Here is a 23,756-nt window from a genome sequence, read left to right on the forward strand (position 1 = left end):
GGATAAGAGGGAAGGTCCTTTCATGGATTGATAACTGGTTAAAAGACAGGAAACAAAGGGCAGGAATAAATAGTAAGTTTTCAGAATGGTGAGAGGTAACTAGTGGGGTTCCCCAAAGGTCTGTCCTGGGACCAACCCTATTCAGCTTATTCATAAATGATCTGGAGAAAGGGGTAAACAGTGAGGTGGCAAAGTTTGCAGATGATACTAAACTGCTCAAGGTAGTTAAGACCAAAGCAGACTGTGAAGAGCTTTGAAAAGATCTCACCAAACTAAGTGATTAGGCAACAAAATGGCAAATGAAATGTAATGTTGATAAATCTAAAGTAATGCAGATTGGAAAAAATAACCCCAACTATATGTACAATATGATGGGGGCTAATTTAGATACAACTAATCAGGAAGAGATTTTGGAATCATCGTGGATAGTTTTCTGAAGACATCCATGCAGGGTACAGCAGCAGTCAAAAAAGCAAACAGGATGCTAGGAATCATTAAAAAAGGGATAGAGAATAAGACATAGAATACTGCATGCAGATGTGGTCTCCTCATCTCAAAAAAGACATACTAGCATTCGAAAAGGTTCAGAGAAGGGCAACTAAAATGATTAGTGGTTTGGAACTTGTCCTATATGAGGAGAGATTAAAGAAACTAGGACTTTTCAGCTTAGAAAAGAGGAGGCTAAGGGGGGATATGATAGAGGACTGGGGTGGAAAAAGTGAATAAGGAAAAGTTATTTACTTGTTCCCATAATATAAGAACAAGGAGTCATCAAATACAATTAATAGGTAGCAGGGTTAAAACAAACAACCGCAGTTAACCTGTGGAACTCCTTGCCAGAGGAGGTTGTGAAGAATAGGACTTTAACATGGTTGAAAAAAGAGCTAGATAAATTCATGGAGGTTTGGTCCATCAATGGATATTAGCCAGGATGGGTAGGAATGGTGTCCCTAGCCTGTGTCTGGAAATGGATGACTAGAGAGGGATCATGTGAGGATTCCCTGTTGTGTTTACTCCCTCTGGGGCATCTGGCATTGCACACTGTCGCAGGACAGGATACTGGGCTAGATGGACCTTTGGTCTGACCAAGTATGGCCGTTCTTATATAAGTTAGCACCATGTGACAAGCCAGCTATCCACAATCCACCTTTGAGTTTTTAATGGGCAATAAACCTGAGATAAGGTAGAGAACTGAATCTTGTGGAACATTAAGGTGGTTTCTTTAAGATGAAATAAAAATTATTGACCGTCACAATCATGGAAGTACAGTCTGAGTCAAAGTGCTCCAGATATTCCAGGATATTTCTGTACTATTTTTATAGCCAACAAGATGTTCGTTTTTGTTCCTGAATGCAAATGAGCAGGGCTTGCTGAGCCACGGTGAGCCCCACTCGCCAGCCACGCTGTCCGGCGTTCTGCACATGTGCAGATCGTCCGAACCCGGCTCTTCTGGGATGTAATCTACTTGCCATGGGCGAGTAGATTACATAGATTGTCGAGCCCTGCAAATGAGGATTTGCTAATTAACACATAGACACAAGACTAAGATTAAAACCACCAGATTAAGAACTACTTTCCTTACAAAGCATAGCTGTCTTGAGTTTTACTCTGTTCTCAGTTGAATGTTAGAGAATTGACATTACATGCCACTTTTCTGATATAAACATCTACAACTGCTTTCCAGTTATTTCTTAACAGTAAATATTAATGTATCCATTCTCAGAGCAGAACTGGAGCAATACCACACTCAGATCATAAATATTAAGAATTTTGAACCAATTTAATATTCCACTGAAGAAGGAAAATGCATCTGCCCAAAAGGTTTCACTTATTAGACCATATTTCTCAAATAAAATTAGAAAAGGACCCCCTCACCTTTCATTTGGATATTTTGATCAATCTTCTGTATTACTTTCCCCAGCACAACACGATGCATCATCTCTAATGCTTCTTTTGGATCCTCTCAATAGTTATTCCTCTTCCTCTTACAGTAATTCTGATGTGGGAGATTAAGTTAAATTTCTAACATTAATAAAGCCAACAATAAATGCAGCAAAGCTCTAACAGAAACATCTACTCCCACCACTTTTGAGATGTCTTTCATCATTGCCTCCCCAAAAAGGTTAATTATTCGTTCCTTACCATTTGTAGGAAAATGCCCTTTGTTGTACCACAAAGATTTAAGATAACTGGATTTGTGCAGTATTCTGAAATCGGATGAGAGTTACTTGATGGACATAATAAAATGCATCTTTTCGTGTTTAATGTTTATAAATAATCCTTTTAACTAAGTCAAAACATGTCATCTTTCCTCACCTCATCTTCCACATCACTTTCCTATTTTTTCCATGTTTTCCTAAAGGATATTCATTATCCAACAATAAATACTCATAAATTTTTTTTTCTTTCAACTAGCTCATTTACATAATCTAAATGAGTGTTTCTCAACCAGTGGTATGAATACCCTTTGGGGTCCTCAAGAGAAGTTTGGGGGGGTACGTCAACACAACTCTAAATTTGGAGAAAACTGAATTTTTGTGTTAAGTTTTATAGCACTTTGTTATTTTTGTACTTTTTACGCCCCAAAATCTCATCGCCCGTCTGGCTACAATTAAGTTGTTTAAACAAATGTGTTGCAATGGTAGAAAAAAAAATTGTGTCTGAAAACTGTAGGTACTGGGGATACTTATAATTTTTTTTAAAGGGATACTTTATAAAAAAAAAGGTTGAGAAACACTGGTCTAAATGCTGACAAATTGAAAGAAAGGTATTGTTTCTCCAGGAACACATACCTTATTTGAAAATATCTAAAAATGAGATTTAATTGTAGAGATCTCTTTTTTCCTATCTGATAAAAAGATTTGTTTTCTTCACATACATGCCACGTACATAAGTACACAAGTACAACCACAATCACTTTTACCACATCAGATATTTTATCAGAATAGCTGGAAAACTGGATTACAGTATTCCAAAGTGATCTTTTGATATATATTTTAATGTATTTTAAATGTGCATATAAAACAGCACTGGGGAGGGCTGGTCTGCGGCCACAACAGCCTTCTCCTTCCCTACCCCACCAGCCCAGGCCTCTTTTCCCCCATCTCCCCACCAGCCCAGACCCCTTTTCCTTTCCCCCACCATTGCAAGCCAGCCCAGATTCCTTCTCCCTCCTCCTCCCCCTTATTTCCCCATGGACCAGGGTCCCTTCTCCCTCCCTCCCCACCTCCCGAACTGGAGGCTTCCTGGGACAGAGCAGTGCTGGGGAAAGGCAGGTAGGGCTGGGGAAGCACTGGCCTGGCCTGGTCTGACTCGCAGGCTGCAGGGTCTGAAGCAAGGCCTAGGGCTGCAAGGAGGCAGCCAGGACAGACAAGGATGGGAGGTCTGCCCTCTTGCCAATGATGCATGGCCATTTCAGTCTGCAGTTTGCCCCTGTGTCAGGGGCTAGAGGAAGACTGGCAGTGGGTTACTGAAACAAGGCAGGAATAGGGAAACGGCGGGTTACCTGGGAGGGGAGGACCCCAGACTATAGAGACTGATAAACAACCTGTTCTCCCTCCCCCCGGAAGGGGGTTGAGAGACACTGGAGTAGGCACTGCCAGAGGGCAGTGTCCTGTGTTCCAGGAATGATGTGGGTCTGGAACTGACACGGAGACACCAGTCAGAGAGGCGCCCTGCTTCCAAGCTAATTCCCAGTGCTACCAGCAGGAAGCGCCATGGCAGTGGGTGTCTTCCCCCTGACATAGTTCTACAGGGAGAGGTTAGTAAAGGAGAAAGGAACAGCTGTTTTCCCATAAGGGAACTGAGGGCAAGGAGGAGAGCTAGGCTATTGTCTGGGAAGGAGGATGTGACACTTGTCCTGTTGGAGGGAATCTTTGCATTGATCCCAGGGGGGACTGATGCTACATTCCAATGTGAGGCAGGTGGGTGGGGGCACAGGATATAAGTGAGTGTTCCGGATCAACTCTCCCATGTGACCCCTTCCAATAGGAGTGGGAAATGGAGGCACAGCAGGTGGTGGCTGCTTGGCTGGCTGAAACACATTTGCATAAGAACAGAGACAAGGTGGGTGAGATCATATCTTTGTTGGGTTTGGACCTGCTTTGGATGGCGAAAGAGATCAGCCCTTTTTTGTTCCCGGGAGCTGGAGAAGAGCTCTCTGGAGTTCCAAACGTTTTCTCTTTCACCAACCATATTTGTTCCAATGAAAGATATTACCTCACTCACCTTGTGGCTCTCATCCAGGTTCCTACAACAAAATAGCAAAAACCACTAAGTGTCAATATTACATGTCAAGATATACAAAATAAATATCCTAGAACCAGACATGATTTGTAGCAGGCCCAGGTCAGAAGTTTATATCACTGAATTTTGACTCTAACAAGTTCTCAAGCAACATTTTTCTTGCTTTCCCTATCTGTAAATGTAATTATTACTGGTGGAAATATTTCTGGATTCATATGTGTACTGTGAACTCAACAGCTAATTTCTAAGTTATTTGAAAACCCCCACAGCTTTCAGGTGCCTAAGTATCCTCTAGAATTACAGTTCAAGTTGCCTCCCTCCTCAATCTGAAATGGCACCCCTGATGAGACAGGAGTGGCCAGAGGGCTGCAGGAGGGCCATGGGCCCAGGGAAGATGCAGTGCCCATCTGGCATGGAGCTTGCCTTGAGTTGCAGGCCAAGCACCAGGCATAAGGGGCAAGTGCACATAGAGTCCTGCACTTGGGACAGAAGAATCCCAAGCATAGTTACAAGCTGGGGACCAACCAGTTAAGTAGTAGTTCTGCAGAAAAGCACCTGGGGGTTACAGTGGATGAGAAGCTGGATATGAGACAACAGTGTGCCCTTGTAGCCAAGAAGGCTAATGGCATATTAGGTTGCATTAAGAGGAGCATTGCCAGCAGATCCAGAGATGTCATTATTCCCCTTTATTCAGCTGAAGGTTTCCTCCACTGGAAAGAGTTTTAGTACATCCTAGGATACCACAAGCATTCTGGGTCAAGTGCCCATCAATTATGCTTTCAGTGCCCTAACCTGGTCATTGGTTCATACTTTCACCAACAACATGCTGTCTCCCAAGTCTAGAGATGATGCCAGACTCGGGAGAGTTGTGTTTTAGTCCTTGTTCAGGTAGAGATTGAAACCCTCTACTTCAGTGGTTCCTAAACTTTTTGGCATCATGCCCCCTTTTAGATTTTTTAGACAAACTCCCTCCCCTCCCCCAAATAGCAGCAAAACTTGTTGAGAGGGAAAAAAAGGAACTGACTGGAGCTGCAAAACTTGATGGGCGGGGGGGGGGGGGAGAGCTGGGTCACTCACGCCCCCCCTGGAATTTCTTCATCTCCCCCCCTCCTCCCCCCGCAGTTTGGGAACCTATGCTCTACTTTGTCACACTGCTTGGGAGCCACGTGAAAGGGAACAGACAGGCGCAGCGCAGCTCGAAGATCAGTGACTGCACAGTTTGTTTTGTCTGTCTTCCCAGTCAATGTAAACCGAAGGGTAATGACCCAAAATGCAAACAAGTGCGTAGGAAAGTGAGCCCACCCATCCGCCAGGTCACTGAACGCTCAGGTCGGCAAAGACTTGCACAAACGCTTGCTCGTGTACTTAAAGTGAAGTGTGTGCCTGAGACTTGGTAAAACTCCCGCAGTGTAACTATCGCTGTCCGTATGCACGCGCTGCCCAGCAGCCAGACCCCTCCCCGCTAGAAGACGAGGACTGACAAAGGAGGTGCCCAGACTAGCCGGCCCCGGGCAGAGTTTCTGAACGGCGGGGGCTCTGTTTCCAGGCGGGAGGGGGAAGCAGCGGGGTGCAGCCGAAGAGCTGAGTTTCTGGGGTGCTGCTGGAGAAGGGTCTCTCTGCTTAACGCCGGGGCCCGCCTGGCGCTGCTACGCTCCACCCAGCAGTTCCCCGCTCCGCGGCGCGCTGGGGAGCCCCCGCCAAGCCAGCCGGGCGCCTCCTCTCAGCCTCCCGAGGCGATTGGACGGGCTCGCGGTCTAAGCCCTCCGCGCCCCTCCCCTCGGTCCAGTCCGCAGAGTCGCCGCCGCAGCCGCGTCTCTCTGCCGCGTGGGGAGCGGGCCCGGGACAAGCCCGCTGCGCAGCCTGGGGCGGGCTCCGGGCTCCCGCCTCCTCCCCAGCACAGAGCCCCCGCGGCGGCCAAACTTCAGCCAAACTCCCGCTGAGCCTGCTCCCCGTCCGGCCCGGGACCCGCTCCGAGCCCTCCCGCCCGGCGCCGCCTCCAGCCTGGCTGGACATGAGCCCCGGCGCGGCCCCGATCCTCCTCGCGCTCGCGCTGCTCCCGGCCGCGGGCCGCTCCGACCCCGTCAGGCAGGTGAGTCCGTCCGCGCCTGGGCGGGGCGGGGCAGGCTGCGTGGGGACGGGGAGCGGCGGCAGGGGCGCTCAGCGCTCACGCGCCCCTTAGCTGCATTCATGGGGGGGGGGGGGGTGACACACACACACACACACACACACACGTTCTGCTCCTTGTGTGTGTGAGGAGGATGTTCTGCCCCTTTGTTAAACCGCCTTAGTGTGCCCTGGGGCTTTCCCTGCATTTGTCACCTACTCCCTGCCCGGAGCTGGCCCTAGACTAAATGCCTCCCCCCCCCCACACACACAGACACTTGTTAAACTTTTGAATCCCGCATGTTTCTTGCATATGGAGCCAATTTCATGGCTTTGATGCATGATTTCTCTCTATCATATACCTTTCCCTTTTGTCACTAACAACAGCGCCCAGAGCACAGTGGGACCAGCACTCCACATGGGCACCTGCCCTTAAATCCAATCCTGTCACAGTTGTTTGGTGCCCTGCGCTCTAAGAGAAGCCTTCAGCCATTGAATGGTGAGGAAAACTGACCTTACTTCTTAGCTAAGTTCTGTTTTGTTCACCACTCCCTTGGTTTGTCCAGAGCTGGCTTTTCATCACATCATTATTTCAGAGGAAAAAGCCATCCCGATTTCACTGTAATTTGAGTAGATAGCAAAATGAATTTAAATTGTGCACTGGTGGGTAAGGTAATATCTTTATTGGACCAACTTCTGTTGGTCAGAGAGGAGACAAACTTTCTAATTGCCCTAATAAGCCACTGAAACAAGGCAATCACTGTGGTCTTGCATGAACGCTCATGGGAAAATGATAAAAGACAAAAACACCATATTGCTTGGGGGTGAACACTTCAGAAAGTGATCACTATATTGGACCTATCAGTCCTAATCCTCAAAGGAAACCTCCCTGGCTCTTTCAAAAGATGAGCTTGGGAGCTTAAATTTGTAACTTCACTAGAACTCAAATTTATGGATTGACTATAGACACTGGATTTATAGCTTATTACAAGAATCTGTAACCTATTAGCAACTTCCTCTCAACTGTTCCGCTCTTCTTTTCTTTCCTCACTCCAAGCCCCTTGGCTCCAGCCCAGAGTTTGCACTCTGGTGAGTAGTAATAATTTTAAATGTATTCACAGTTATTATAAAGTTAGAAAAATTCTAACTTTATTCAAACCTATTTTTAAAATAAGTTATTGTAAAGATAATAAGCAATTATTTAAATATAACAATGAATGGGTCACTATGTAATGTCTTGGCCAAACTGTATTGTTAAATAACCAAAAGGGAGAAAACAGATGCAGTTCATTCTCTCACCTGTTTTGTTTATTAGAATTTTTGACATCTGCTGTAGACTTGCATATCTTTGTGTATATGTACACAAGTAGCTTTGCATGGGATGCTACTCTCAAAATATTTTGGTCAAAGAGAAAAACAAAAAAAGCTCTTATTTGAAAGGTAGCCAACACCTGAGGCCACATCTTCACTTGCCATGCTGGAGATCAGTATTTTGGTGTTAAATTTAATGGGTCTAGTTAAGACCTGCTAAATCGGATGCTGAGGATGGCCCAGCTGACGCCAGTACTCCTGGCAGTCACGAGGAGTAAGGGAGGCCAACAGGAGCAAATATTCCCATCGGCTTTCTTCTGTGAAGACGTCGCTAAGCTTGGCATATGGTAAGCCTACTCCATCTACGTATTTTATGTAGCTGGACTTATATACCTTAATCCAACCTTCCAGGTCTAGTGTAGACCTGGCTTGAATTAGTCTGTGTCTACACTACTTACAGTCATGCTGCTATAAGGTCTCTTTGTAGGTGCTCTTTGCTGGTGGGAGAGAGATCTCCTGCCAGCATAATTAAATCACTTCTAGCAATAGGCATTCACTTTATCAGCAGGAGAGCCTCTCCTACCAACATAGCACTGTCTATACACAGCAACACTTTTGTTGGTAAAACCTGCGTTGGTCAGACGGATATTTTTTCACATCCGTTATTGACAAAATTTTACTGTCAAAACTGCTAGCGTAGACAAAGCCTTAGTTTTTCAGACCTGAAGAAAGCTTTTCTCTGTCCCACCAGAAGTTTGTCCAATAAAAGGTATACCCATCCTACCTTGACTAAGATTTTCATCAATAAGCTTCAGTAAACATCGATTTCACTATACGTGGACCCTGGAAAATATATCTCCAAAACTACCAAAATGTAGAGATAAAAAAAGAAAACTTGAGAACTCATTAGAATTTGATTAAAGGTTGTTCACTTTGTCAGCCACACATCAAAACATACATCTTACGTTGTAATGGTTAAAAAGCTTTAACTTTTTAAATCTTATCTTTTATTAAATAACTATTGTTTGGCCCCACTAAAATGTCCTGCAAATGCAAATAGGTCAAAATGCATTAAAATAAGCATTGATATCATCCATTCAAATTATACAAGAAATTTAATTCTGCCAAGGTGTATTATATTGTAATAGGTTACTTTTAATCACAGGAAATAGTGACTGATACTGTGAAGTATTGGACAGAGTAAATTACTGCAGCATGTTAAAGAGATGACAGAGCGGGGAGGAAAAGAAGGCTATAGTAATTCAGGTGACAGAAAGAGGACATGGTAGCAGTAGGAACATAAGGGATACAGTTGGTAAGAAGTTGGATGGGCAGAAGAGGAAATTAAGATTGTGAGCCTTCATGACAGGGAAGAGAGTGGAAAAGAATAAAAGCAAGGAAGATGCTTTCAAATGGAAGGTATTGTGTGTGTTTGCAGCAGCAGCTCTAGTTAGATGTGAGGCTTTTCTTCAAAGTAGGAACTGGAAGTTCGGTAAATAATAACTATCTCTGTACCCCAGCAAATAATTGTCCTGTCCATTATTTAATATCCCCCTAAGACAATATATTTCTCTCTCATCTATATTAGCAATTGAACTTCATCATTCCTTACTGACTCTCCTAATCTTGATCTAGTACTTAGCTGCTGCAAGCGTGGGGTATAGGATGAGGAAATTTAGTACATATCTGCAATACTACAAAAAATGGGAGGACTCCTAATACCAAAGGGCAGGACTGTGCTTGTGAGCAGGATACAGATGGCAGAGAGGCAAAGTGAAATGTGTGACTCTTGCAGAATGAGTTTGAAGAAATTTTCATTTGGCTGGAAAAAAATGAGGTCAGTGTAGGACATGTGGTATCACTGGTTTCATCTCAATTGCCCTTCAGTTTTAACTGTAGTAATACTGTCTATCAGAGCATGCATGTTAACAACTTAAGCCCTATCCAGTTCCATCAGGTCTGTCCCTCAGGCAATGCAGGATATTTCCTGTTGTATACATCCTCATTCTGTGTCCAGTTCTCAATGTCCATAACTGTGTTGCTTTCGCTGTTTCCCCTTGCAGACTGTTCCCCACTGTCTAAGACAGGGGTCAGCAGCCTTTTCAAACCAAAAAGCCAAACTACATCCAAATTCAGAAAAAGTGGTCAACAAAGAGCTGTATACGAATGTCCATTTGTATGACTGAAAACATCCAACTTAATATTATTATTATTATTAATAATACCATAAATGAAACCTTGTACTCACAGACTTTATTTAATGGGGCTTCTGCTGCTGCATCTTTTCTCACATTTCTTTGAAGTTTTCATCATAACTAGTCAAATCCAGCTTCATGCACACATTCAGGCTATCTTCTGTCAATCTTATGGCAGGGGGTTGGTGATGTGAGGGTTCAGACATCTGGGTTGGGGTGCATGAGGGGCTTGGGACAGGGGATTTGGGTGTATGATGGGCTCAGGGCACAAGTTGGAGTGTGTGAGGGTCAGGAGTGTTATGGCAGGGGAACGGGGATGTGGAGGTGCAGAGTTTGAGGAAGTGGGGGGCCAAGGGGTTCAGGGCAGAGGGTTTAGGTGTATGATGGGCTCAGGGTCGATGTGGGGGCAGGAGTGTTATGATGCTGCTAGCAGAAGGAGGGCTGTACCCTAATTGGGGACTTGGTGGCTAGGCTTAATTTTAAATAAAATAAAATATTATGTCCAACACAGAAAGTTTCAACTTTGTCTTTATTTATGACAGGAGCAGGAAACCTTTTTTTTTTTGGGGGGGGGGGGGCTACTGACCCACAGAAAATCAATGACTCATAGGTTGCTGTCCCCTGTTCTAAGATCTTGCTGCCATTAGTCTTTTCTCGTTGATACTCAGTGGAAATGTTCCCGTTAATGCCATCCCATTACATCCCAGACTGCATTCTGGTAGTGCTGAGGGACTGATTGACAAGGGTCCCTGTGCAGAGCTAGGCCTTGTACAGACACAGTAGTAGGTAGTGCCCGTGCCAAAGAGCTTATCATATAACTACACAATCTAACCACAGGGTAGGGAAACTGAGCAATGGGATAGTGGCAAACATCATGGCAGTGCCGTTCTGTATTTTTTTAAACTCATCTTGGTTGGGGTTTTGTAAGAGGTGATCATCTAAATGTCAAGAGGAGGGAGCAGGTGGGATAGTGCAGAGAAGAAGCCTGTCCATTACCTTAAATAGTGTTTCACCCTCCTATTCTTGAGACTTGCTTGTTTGTTTTTCCTACTTCATTGGAAGTAGTGAAACAGTAAAGAGCTGCTATAGCGTTTCTACGGTGAGTGGCCACTGTGCTACCACATACAAGCCTGTACCCTCTACAGATCATTGCAGTCTGAGCAGCTCTGCTCTGTTATAGATTCATAAAGTCGCAAACAGCTTGTCCTGAGTTTTTCAAAGCCCTGCTTCCCTCCCCAGATAAAACCAGGTGAAGCCAACTGTCCTCCAGAGGCCTGGAGGCAGGGCATCTGCAGGGAATTGTCTGACTCTGGCACACGTGTACCAGTGAATTCACCAGAGTCAAGATCTGGGGGATGGAGACAGGGAAGGAGGGTTATACTGCAAAACCAGTCTTTTTCATAGAAGGGTGGTAGACTGGAAGGACCTTGTACCTGGATACTCGTTCCCATTTGTTAAAGTTTGGGAAGGGTTAGATCAAAGAAACGAAGTGAGACTATTAAGCAAATATCTTGGAGAAACAATGGGAAACTGGCACTAACATTAATCCTTTCCATTGTCCCTTTTCAATCAGCAGTTTTGATCTTCAAACCATCCTGGCATCTGTGTTTGTTACATTTAACTGTGGTGTTGGTAAACTCCTGAAGAGATGCACATAAACACAAAGTGTAGTTCAACTGAAAGGTTACAGATCTTGTTCTCTTCTCTGCTCTTATTCTTGAGGCTTCTTCTGCTGAAGCAGGCAGGCATGTTGTGTTAGTAACAAACTGCACATCTCCTGAGTAAGTCAAAACAGTGTGTGTGGTAGCTGTCATTCTGCAGCTACTAGGATTGCTAAGCCTGATGTTTGGTTTGGAGGACAGAATAGCAGTTGCTCAGCACTTGTATGGCTCCATGAAGTGATTATAGGAAGTGCAGAAATAGTGCTTGCCACTCATCCCCCTAAAAAAATCATCACTGACACTGATCCAACAGCTCTCTAACCAAGTTAGCTAAAATCCATCTCCGCTTTAACTGCAGCATAGATTTCTAGTAGCAGCTAGGTTTTATGAGCATCCTCTCTCAATCTTTACGTTGTACTGCTTTTAATGAAGCTATTTAAAAATTGCATTGGGATTGATTTGAGCAACACTTGTGTAAAAATCCCAATTCTGTTCTAGCACGAGACATGCTGTTTTAATGAGTTCCTGAGTTCTCTCTCTCATATTTGCTTCCCCGCCCAAAGAAGTGGGCTTTATCTACACTGCCAATTGAATGACAAAACTTCTGTTGTTCACAGATGCTTAGCTCTCTTCCCCCTGCCCCAATTCCTCCAGAAGACAATACTTTTGGCTTTGGCAAGTAGTGGCATAAACGGTTTGTTGTTGGCAGGAGTGCTTTCCTGTTAACCATGTGAACCCACTCGAGGTAGAAGTATTTTTGTCAGCACAAGTACTGAAAAACTATATTTACACTGCCCAACTCTTAGTGACATGAGCATGTGTCTAAAAGCTGTGCAGTGTAGATAAAGCCTAACAGGTCTTGCCTTCTCCCTGAGGATAAGTAAACTTCTCTCATTGTGAGGCACGCTCCTTCTTGTGGCTGGATCCTGGACAGATGAGCTGATCAGAAGTCAGTAACAGGGAGTTGGTGTGCATGGCCTGGAAAGAGGGAGGATTTCCAGGAGCAGGGATACAGTGCAGGATTTGTTTCTAGCAAGAGTCTTGACCAATCCTGTCTTCCCCCTTAAACTATTCAATATCTATATTAGCATTTTTATTCAACTCACCAACTGCAGCTTCACTAGTGCTAGCAATAGCGAGAGTGCCTAGTGTACACTGGTAACCAGTGTCTTACTCAGTAGGGACTGGTATACAGTGGTGTTCCCCTAGTTGCTATCACCATGCCGGCAATGCAACCGCAGGGAAATTTGAAGAAAAACTATTATGGAAAAGGCAGGACAAATAAAAATGTATCTTCTAATTTTTAAATTGGATTTAAAAAAAAATAAATACAAGTTTAAATATGGATTGATTTTTTTTTTTTAAATCAAGGCCCAAATTTTCTGTAATCTGTTAATTACTGAAATATAAAAATAATATTAAGTGATATATGTTTGCTGGCAAGCAATAGTCATACAACTGAACTGATAGAAGTCACTGGCTAAGCACCTGGAGCCAGCATTTATTGAGGTGCAGAACCGGCTTTTGACAAATGGTAGACACTTCTGAAAGTACAAGTAGTTCAACTAATGGGTTTCTTATCTTGAATGATTTAGCTGTTGAAGAGCTGAAAAAGCAGGAAGGCTTGTTATCCTTGTCTAATCTATGAATTAAAAAGTAGGCCTGAGAGGCTGTGGGTATGCTAGTTCTAAATCTGGAAAGACATGGTGATCAGAAATATTCAGTTCAGTTTGCTAATTACAGATAATACTACTTTTGTTTAACAAATCAGTTTTAAATGCAACACCTGTTTTAATAAACACACTTTCTTCTAGTGCAGGGCTTCTCAACTTTGGAAGCCCCAGGGGCCACATTGATACTCCCAGCACATGCCGAAGGCTGCAACTTAAGTGTGGTTGCACATACATGAAAATATATGCAAATAGCTTCTTTCACACTGACAGGCATGAATACAAAAATTAAGACAACTACACAACACGCAGGTCCCATTTAGTTCAGTTCTGCTGGTATTAATAAAATGCAGTATTTACCCAATTTCCACCCATATGACAGCACTTCTTCTTTTGAATAATGAGCAATCATAGTCCAGGAATTTAACTTCTAAAATGTATAACAACAAAAGACCATTATATTGACTTCTTTTTTGTTTTGGCTTCCCAACCATCCAGGAACTTAACTACTAAAACACTTATCAACTGAAACCGCACCGTAAACCCAAACTACACCGCGGGCCACAAACAAACGGGCTGCGAACCACATGTTGAGTAGTGCTGTACTAGTGTATCCAGCATGTTTAATTTATGCAAAATGTTTTTGTGAATATACAAATATGGCATGAGACCAACCAGAACTTAAACATCATCTAATTAATATAAAGTGCATCATTCACCATTTTCCAATACAATACAAAATGTAATATAATTGCCTAAATAATTAAATATAGTTATGGCGTTTCCTCTTGGCTAGCAAAAAGAACGTAAAGGGTTAATATAAAGGACATTTTAGTTACAAACTTACAGATTTTAAAGTTGACAACTAGAAAGAAATAGAATCAGCTTCTATAACTAATGACTGGATGATAGCTAATGTGATGCTACTATTTGAAAAGGGCTCTAGAGGTGATCCTGGCAATTACAGACTGGTAAGTCTGTCAGTACTGGGCAAATTCATTGAAACTATAGGGTGGTGGGTTCCATCCCTCTGGCCACCCTGGGAGCAGCCAGACAGCCAACACCAGCTGCCCCAGGAATGGACCTGGCTCTCGCATTAGGAAAGCAGGATAAGGGAGCCTCTGAAGTTAGGTAGGTTGGTGGGGTGGATTCTGGAGTGGCCTAGTGGATGGGGCATTTGCCTCAGGAGGGAAGGGTTGTGGGTTCATGTCTCACCTACCCTGGGAGCAGCCAGCCAGCTGCCTCAGGAGTGGGGTTAAGACAGGCTTACTCTAGCCCTGAACCACTCCTGGAAGCAGCTGGCATGCACAGCAATGGCTCCATGGCACCATGTGCTGCCCCTCATCTACAAGCACCCACTCCACAGCTTCTACTGGCTACGGTTCCCCGATACTGATCAAGGGGAGCTGCAGGAGTCGTGTCTGCAGGCAAGGGCAGCATGTGGAGCCCCTCTGCTCTGCCTCTCTCAGGGGCTGTAGGGAGATGCCAGACACATCCAGGAACAGCAATTACCACAGGGATAATGACTCCAGCCACGACAGGTTCAGCATTTGAGAACTCACTGCTCAAAGAATTCAATGTAAGCGTAGAGAGAAATGAAAATGATGAAATGCACAGGCCAGTCAAGACGCAAAGATAACCCACTTTGCAAGGAGTAACGGAAGTTACAACAACCTCTCATGTACGTGTTGGGTCAGGAGATGAGAGGGAGAGACACTGGATGTTTGTAAGAATGACAGACACACACACACACACTGTGTGAGTGACAGAGATTTGCATTGCCAAGCTCTCTCCCTCCCCTTCTCTCTGTGTGGAGCTGGGGTATAGGAGTGGGGGAGGAAGGACAAAGGACACCCTGACATCAGCCCCCTCCTCTTCTCCCTCCCACACCCAGCACAGCAAGCAGGAGGCTCCCAAGGGGCAGCTCCAAGTCAAAGGGCAGGAGATGCACAGCAGTAGGGGGAGGGGCATCTGAAGTGCGGGCACTTGATGGCCTCTTGGCCAAACCAGTCAGGATCACCTGTCAGAGGCTCCAAGATATACTCGTAGAGCCCAGGCTACTGGTTGGTGACCAGTACTAGAGTACTTTGAGGTGGTCAAATAATATGTGGACTAGAGGGATCCAGTGGATATAGTGTACTTAGATTGCCAGAAATCCTTTGACAAGGTCCCTCCCAAAAGGCTCTTAAGTAAAGTAAGCTGTCATGGGATAAGAGGGAAGATCCTCTCATGGATTGGTAACTGGTTAAAAGACAGGAAACAAAGGGTAGGAATAAATGGTAAGTTTTCAGATTGGAGAGAGGTAACTACTGGTGGCCTACTGGTGGCCCCCAAGGGTCCATACTGGGACCAACTCTTTTCAACCTATTTATAAATCCTCTGGAGAAAGGGGTAAACAGTGAGGTGGCAAAGTTTGCTGATGATACTAAACTGCTCAAAATAGTCTGACCAAAGCAGACTGTGAAGAGCTTTAAAAAGATCTCACCAAACTAAGTGATTGGACAACAAAATGGCAAATGAAATTTAATGTTGATAAATATAAAGTAATGCACATTGGAAAAAATAATCCCAACTATACATATAACTAAATTAGTCCCTATCATTTCGTAACTATTCAAGAGAGAGATTTTGGAGTCGTTCTGGACAGTTCTCTGAAAACATCTACTCAGTGTGCAGCAGCAGTGAAAAAAGCAAACAATGTTAGGAATCATTAAAAAAGGGATAGAGAATAAGACCAAGAACATCTTATTGCCTCTATATAAAACCATGGTACTCCCACATCTTGAATACTGCGTACAGATCTTCTTATCTCAAAAAAGATACATAGGCTTTGGAAAAGGGCAACAAAAATTATTAGGGTTTTGGAACGGGTCCCATATGAAGAGAGATTAAAAAGCCTCAGACTTTTCATCTTTGAAAAGAGGAGACTAAAGGGACGGGGGATATAATAGAGGTCTATAAAATCAAGACTGGTGTGGAAAAAATGAAATTGTTACCATAATATAAGAACTAGGGGTCACCAAATGAAATTAATAAGTAGCAAGTTTAAAACCAACAAAAGGAAGTTTTTCTTCATACAGTGTACGGTTGGCCTGTGGAACTCCTTGCCAGAGGATGTTGTGAAGACCAGGACTTTAACAGGGTTCAAGAAAGAACTAGATAAAGTCATGGAGGTTAGGTCCATCAATGGCTATTAGCCAGGATGGGTGGGAATGGGTGATGGGAGAGGGATTGCTTGAAGATTTCCTGTTCTGTTCACTCCCTCTAGGGCATGTGGCATTGTCCTCTGTTGGAAGATAGGATACTTTGGTCTGACCCAGTTTGACTGTTATTTATTTTCCTAAAAAAAAGTACAGATACAAAATGCTATTAAAATTAATTATTTAAGTCAGTGTTTCCTGCTTGCTGATATAAGTCATGACTAAAATCAGTGATTTAAATCAGTCCATTTGAGCACATGGTCTCTGATACTCTTTACTGCCATGCCCTATTTCTTATCTATCTCTATTATCAATAAGAGCCAATTTCTGCTTGGTGTTGCTCCTTGGAACCAACCACTTTCTTGCAAATTAAACATTCTGTAATGTTAAAATATTTATAACATTTTTAGTTAGTATTAATCTGATGGCATTATTATTACAAAGGTCCAATACACAAGTGAGTTAATGTATGGCATTCTGAAAGAGGGCTGATTGAAAAGTTTATGCAGAACTTTCTTGTATTCTGTATCCCATAATTTAGTGATGTTTTAGAGACTTTACAAAAAATGACCAGCAGTAGCTTTGTGCCATGTTGCCAGGTGCCTAATAACCATATATTCAATTTATATAGGCCTTTCAGGTAAATTATAACTTAGTTTTAGAAATGTCTGAAATGACCTGAAATAGCTTTTCTGTTGTGAACTTTGGCCCTACATGGATTAGAAGCAATTGCATATTTCCTGTGAGACATTTGGCAGTTGCCACTTTCTGTTGCTATTTGGATCCCATTTCTAGCCACTATGAATAGCAAGTTATTGTACTCTAAATCAGTCACAGGACCAGACCTGTGTTCCCCATTCTTGAATCTTTGTAATGAGCAAAAAGAAATAACAAGAGATTTGTATGTAAATCACCAGGTTCTTAAAGTTGTTCAGAGGTTGGACATGCTAGAAGTAGTTGTGTTTGAAATGAACTAATGGGCAGAGTGAAAAATGTAGGTTTTGTAAGACCTCTTCAGTGTATTACATGAACGTTGCCTGGCTATATAAGTGTGTATTTTTGGTGGAAGGGGTTCTTTCTCGGGGCATGTCCACACTGTGGGCTAAATTCAAATTCAGATGCACAACTTCAGCTATGTTAATTGTATAGCAGAAGTCGAAGTACCTTAACTTGGCTTTTGGGGCTGTCTCGACTGCAGGAAGTCTAAGGAAAAACACTCTTCCTTTGGCTTCTCTTACTCCTCATGAAATGAGAGTTACAGAAGTCAGAGTAAGAAGTCTGTTATTTCAAAATTATTTTGAAATAACGGGCTTGCTGTGTAGATGCGCACTCTGTTATTTCGAAATAATGTGAGTTATTTTGAATTAGCGTTGCTTTGTAGTCATGAAGGGCATGTCTAAGGGAAAATGGAGTTTTGATTGTTCTGGAAAGAGGCTGTAGGTTCAGCTGCTGTAGGGTTTGTCTGAGTTACAGGATGCATGCAGGGTCTAGTTACTGATGGCTGAATAAGTTGTTAAATGGTGCTGTATCACATTCTGTTCCTGTGAGCCAGGCTAGCTAAATGAAGCTTTAATTTGCTGTGTTGATGGTATGTCCTCCCAAGTAGCTGGCTATTCAGCCAGACCTGTTATCTGACATCACAGCATCTTTATTTGTTTGTTGCTCAGGGCAATCTTTGGAAAAGGGAATGTTTCCTTCTGCTGTGTCCTAGGATGCCAATCCAATTAATTAAATTATTCCACCTTTTTCTGTTCAGTGTTTATGAACATATAATGGTTTAATAGAGACGAGGATAGGGACACTTTATTAATATGGTTGTCTCCATGCATGTTATCTTCAGGCAAAGTGTTAGTTCCATTAGTCTGAAGCTTAATGCAAGTAACTTGACATAGTTGCAATGCCTTTTTGCTAGGAAAACGAGGTGGGTGAGGTTATATCTTTTATTGGACCACAAACTGTTGGTGAGAGAGACTAGCTTTCAGGTCACACACAGCTCTTCTTCAGGCATGGGGCAGGTACTAAGGGTATGTCTGCAGAGTGAAGAAAAACTCATGGCTGGCCAGTGCCAGCTGACTTGGGCTTGTGGTGCTTGGGCTGCAGGGCTATTTTGTTGTTGTGTAGATTTCCACACTGTAGTTCCCTGTGGGGTTGGGGCATGGGGTCCTACAGTTTGGGACTAATAGTCGCTTAAAGACTGTTGTAATATTGATTGTTAATGTCTAGCTAAGTCGCAAATTGAAGGTTCCCAAGCACCTCTTTTGAAAAGTGTTGGACAGGTTTCCTTTGAGGATTAGGATTGGTCAATCAGATGTAGAGCGAGCACTTTATCAGAAGCATTCAGCCAGAGGCGACACAGTGTTTATCATTTTATTATGTGAGTTGATTATTGTTAGCTGTTGACTAGGTTAGTTTTCCTAATAAAAACTACATCTGCTTCCAGTGTTACCTGTTGGTGAGTGGTGCTGAAGTACAGCATCAAATGAAAGGCTACGTCTGCATTGGCATGATCTTGTGCAAATACTCTTTAACGCAAGAGTTCTTGCGTTAAAGTATTTGCGCAAGAGAGCGTTTACGCTGGCATGTGCCTTTGCACAAGAGATGTGCTTTTGCGCAAGAGCATCCGTGCCAGTGTAGATGCTCTCTTGTACAAGAAAGCTCCGATGTGCATTCCAGATGTTCTCTCTGCATATCCCACTTCTGATATCTTCGATGATTGTACAGGAATGCACAAACCTTGTCCAGTCAAGTACTGAATAATGTTCCTTGCCACAAGCTAGAGGTCGCATTTAATTTGCATGCGGTGAGAAAAGACTCAGCTGCCCTCATTATAAATACAGATTTACAGGCTGGGATGAAGATAGCCCTGATATAGTATTCCATCTTGATTGGAACAGCCTCTGCTCAACACACAGTAAGTGCAGACTGCACTATAAAGCTCTGAGCTGCATTTGTACTGTAGCTAAGCCTGATGTAAATATTCTGGTCGGGATATAGATTATGTTTATTTTTGATCTGTCAAAATTCATGCTATAGAACAAGGGGTGTGGTACCCTTTTTTCCCCACAGTGATTGGGTTTCCTTGCTCTGTATTTCATGTACCTTGGTTTCAAAAGCTTTGAATTCACATGCCCTGATCAAGGAAATTAGGAGACTCATCTTTCATATATGACTAATGGTGTCTTGGTCTGAATCTCTCTGGTCCCTGCCTCACCAACTGAAGAAAAAGAAGCCTCCATTCAACTCTGAGAGACAAATGTCCAATATTAAATAGTTTGAAAGTGGAGCAGTCCCTTGCTTTGAGGGACTGTAGTTCTGGTGTTGCAGGTGTTCTCCCCAGTAATGGCAAGCTGATTGACCAGTTGTCCAGTCTCTGGGCTCACTCTCCTGGATATTTCCTTTCCATCTGGCTGAACTATTGCATGATCTTTGTCTCCAGGAACGCTTTAGATGTTACATTTCAAACTGTAGAGCAGCAACTACAGACTGTGGGATGTGATGTGAGCTATTTCCCCAGGTATGATCTTTCACTTTCTTAAGGTCCCCCTAGCTGGGGAGCAGTTTCACAATGTAACGAGGGATGTTAAAAAGCATGTGGGTTTTTTTTTCCAGTGGTAGCACATTTACACATGGGAGGAGGCGGCTCCATAGGCACTTGTGCGCACAGGGAATTGGCTTTTAAGCCAGCTCCTCATAAGCACCAACTACTGCAGAGCTGTCTGCTGCTCCCCGCCCCCCTTGCTGCTGCCTCTGTATCAGAAGCAGCAGTGTGTGTGGGGAGGGAAGGGGGCGTGTAACTGTGAAGGTTAACTAATGAGCTCAGGCTCATTGGTTAACCATTTAAACATACATTACATTTAGGGATGTGATCATGTAAGTTTTAGTTAAAACAGTGTAGGGCAGGGGTGGGCAACCTTTTCAAACCAAAGAGCCAAACTACATCCAAATTCAGAATAAGTGGTCAACAAAGAGCCGTATAAGAATACACTTTTGAATGACTGAAAATATACAATGTAATATTATTGATAATTGACATGGTTAATAGCACAAATGAAACATTGTACTCACAGACTTCATTTAATGGGACTTCTGCTGCTGCATCTTTTTGCACATTTCTTTGAAGTTTCCATCATAACTAGTCAAATCTAGCTTCATGTACACATTCAGGCTGTCTTCTGTCAATCTTATGACGGGGTTGGTGATGTGGGGGTGCAGGAGTCTGGGTTGGGACTCATGAGGGATTCAGGGCAGGAGATTGGGGTATATGATGGATTCAGGGCACAAAGCTGGAGTGGGTGGGGAAGCAGGCATGTTATGGCAGGGGCCTGGAGATGTGGAGGTATGAGGAGTTCAGGGCAGGGGGTTGAGGTGTATGATGGGCTCAGAGTTTGTGTGTGTGTGTGTGTGTGTGTTATGATGCTGCCATGAGATGGGGCCTGGACCCCAGTTGGGGAGGGGGTGTGAGGGCTGGGGGCAGGCTCTGTCTGGCCAGGAGGGTGAGTGAGGGGGTCTGGACATGAGGAGGTGAGGGGCACTTTGGGTGGGAAGCAGGTGTAAAATGCTTCCTGTTGCTCCCATTTGCTGGCAGGAGCCTCTGGGAAGGGTTCACAGGGGAGGCCTGCAGGAAGTATTTTGGAGGGAATAAAACATAGCAGCCTGCAGAAAGCCATATTCCCCCATGGGGGGGAAGGAAAATGCTGTCGCACTGAGCCATTGTTAGCTTGTTCTCTGCAGACTAGATCTGGCACAGAGCCTTGTGGCTTTCTTCCCCATCCCTCCCCCCAGGAAGCTGGCGCTGGAGTTCCAATCTTGCAGGAGGCCACGAAGCTGCAGCACCAGTGCTAGCTCCAAGCTGCGGGGAGAGCAAGGGGGAGCTGAGTTGGGGCTCTAAAAGAGCTGTATCTGGCTCCCTAGTGAGGTATATTAGGCTCATGAGCCATAGGTTGCCGACCCCCAGTGTAGGGAATACAAAGAAAGGCTCGATGCTCTTTCAATCATAAGACACATCTTCCAACATCTTGGGCTACAGATAAATGAGAGCAAGTCAAATCTCATACCCACTCAGAGAATTCAGTTTATAGGTGCTTACGTGGAGTCCCTATGAACTCTCGCTTTTCTTCCTACAGACTGTTTTCACAAAATCATAGACTCAATCAAGCTGCTGCAATCCTCTCCCTGAATAACAGCTCCCAACTATCTACAACTCCTAGGTCACATGGCAGCTTGCAACTGTAGTCAAATGTACATTTGCACATGAGATGTCTGCTCTGGTAACGCAGGATGGTTTAAAAACCTAGCATCCACCCAATATCAAAGTCCCTCACCATCCCACCCTTGGTAAAGAAATCTCTTCTCTGGTGGGTAAAACAGGAAAATCTATGTTCTGGCATTCCGTTCCTTACCATAGAACCGTCCGTTTCAATGATGACCAATGCATCCCTTATGGGCTGGGACGAACACTTGGAGCTTCACCTGGCCCAGGGATTGTGGTCCAGCAAAAACAGAGGTCTTCACATAAATGTGCTATAACTAAAGGCAGTGAGATACATTTGCAGGCTTTTCCTCCCTTTAATCAACAATAATCATATGAAACTATACACAGACAATGTCGCTGCAATGTTTTCTATAAATCACCAGTACCGGGCCTAATCACACGCCCTATGCACAGAAACACTTGCACTTTAGAATTGGTGCCTGAAGCACAGTGTATCTGTCATGGCCATATGCCTTCCGGGCAACCTCCAATACCATGGCTGATGCACTAAGCGGGGCGCTACCCACTGAACATGAGTGGCAAAAGAATCCACATATTCTCTCGTTGCTCCCCCACGAATGAGGTCACCTCCCTATAAGCCTCTTTGCCACTCAAAACAACAAGAAGTGTCCACAGTTCTTTTCAAGCCAGAATGGGAAAGGGCTCCCTCAGAGACACCTTCCTCATCAACTGGTCACATCATCTCCTATATGTCTTTCCCTCTGATATCCCTCATAAACAGGGTGGTAGTCAAGGCACAGATCGAGAAAGCACATTTAATTCTCATAGCACCTTTTTGGCCATGTCAACCCTGGTTCCTCTTTCTGCTCAAAATGTCTTGATTACCGTCAATCCCTCTGCCCCACAATCATAATCTCCTCTATCAGCCAGGAAATGTACCCGAATGTGTGGTTCCTCAGTGGTTTTCTGCACTAGAACTGGAGTGCTTCCAGCATGTCCTACACGTCCTACTTCACAGCAGAGCTCAAGAGATGGGGAAGGTTCTCCAGATGGTATTCACAGCGACATGCTAGCTTGTCTACATTACCTTTAATCTTGGACTGTGTGTTGCACCTTAAACAGACTGGTCTCACACTGAGCTCAATCAAGGTACACCTCGCTGCTATAACAACCTTTCATCTCAAAACAGATGATACCTCAGTATTTGTACATCTGCTTACTAAGGTTCATCAAAGGCCTTGTAGCACTTTACCTAGATGTGACAACCTCCCTCCCCAGGATAACCATTGGACCTCCCCCTGGTTTTAAATTCTCTCACCAAATCTCCATTTGAGCCAATGGCAGCATGCTCCCTTTTGCACCTTTCTATGAAAACAGTTTTTCTTGTAGCTATTACCTCTGCAAGACGGGTAGGAGAGATTGCAGTACTGATGGTGGATCCCCTATATACTACCTTTTCCAAAGACAAGATCACCTTACGATCTCATCCCGAGTTTTTGCCAAAGGTTTGATCCTCCTTCCCTCTGAATTAGACCATACATCTACCTACCTTCTTCCCCAAACTTCACGCTAATGCATTTGAAACAATCCTGCACACACTAGATTTATGCAGGGCACTTTCCTTTTATTTACAATGTACAAAGCTGTTTAGGTCCTCTCCTAGATGGTTTGTTTGTCTCCATCGTTAATCATAATAAAGGCCAAGCCATCACACCCCAAAGACTTTCCCACTGGATTGCAGACTGTATAAGATTTTGTTACTCTTTATCAGGTGCTAACTCTCCTGACAACATAAGAGCACACCCAACCAGAGCTATGTCTACCTCAGTGGCATTTCTCTGAAAGGTCACTATAGGAGACATTTGCACAGCTGCTACCTGGTTATCACAGCATATATTCGCAAAGCACTGTGCACTTTCCCAGGGACCTTTCTCTACCCTCAGATTGCCTACAGCAGTCCTATCCACTGCATTCATGCCAGATCCGAAGTCCTTACCTCCTTACACAGATACAGCTTTGTAGTCACCTGAGGTGTGTCTAAACTACATGGCTCCATCGATGGAGCCATGTAGATTAGGCTGATCGGCAAAGGGAAATGAAGCCGCAATTTAAATAATCGCGGCTTCATTTAAATTTAAATGGCTGCCGCGCTGAGCCGA

At 43.9% G+C, this 23,756-nt stretch overlaps 1 protein-coding gene across 1 annotated transcript in view; it reads left to right on the plus strand.

Moving 5' to 3' along the window:
* Positions 1-5,377: 5,377 nt before the first annotated feature.
* GLP1R (glucagon like peptide 1 receptor) overlaps positions 5,378-23,756 on the plus strand; it is a 130,719-nt gene continuing 112,340 nt past the window's right edge. The window contains exon 1 of the mRNA XM_075925080.2: positions 5,378-6,334. Within this exon, the coding sequence (XP_075781195.1) occupies positions 6,257-6,334 (78 nt within the window). The 5' untranslated portion in view covers positions 5,378-6,256. The remainder of the gene's footprint in view (positions 6,335-23,756) is intronic.

Source organism: Pelodiscus sinensis, chromosome 3, assembly GCF_052426305.1.
Source record: "Pelodiscus sinensis isolate ZL-2025 chromosome 3, ASM5242630v1, whole genome shotgun sequence".
NCBI lineage: Eukaryota > Metazoa > Chordata > Testudines > Trionychidae > Pelodiscus > Pelodiscus sinensis.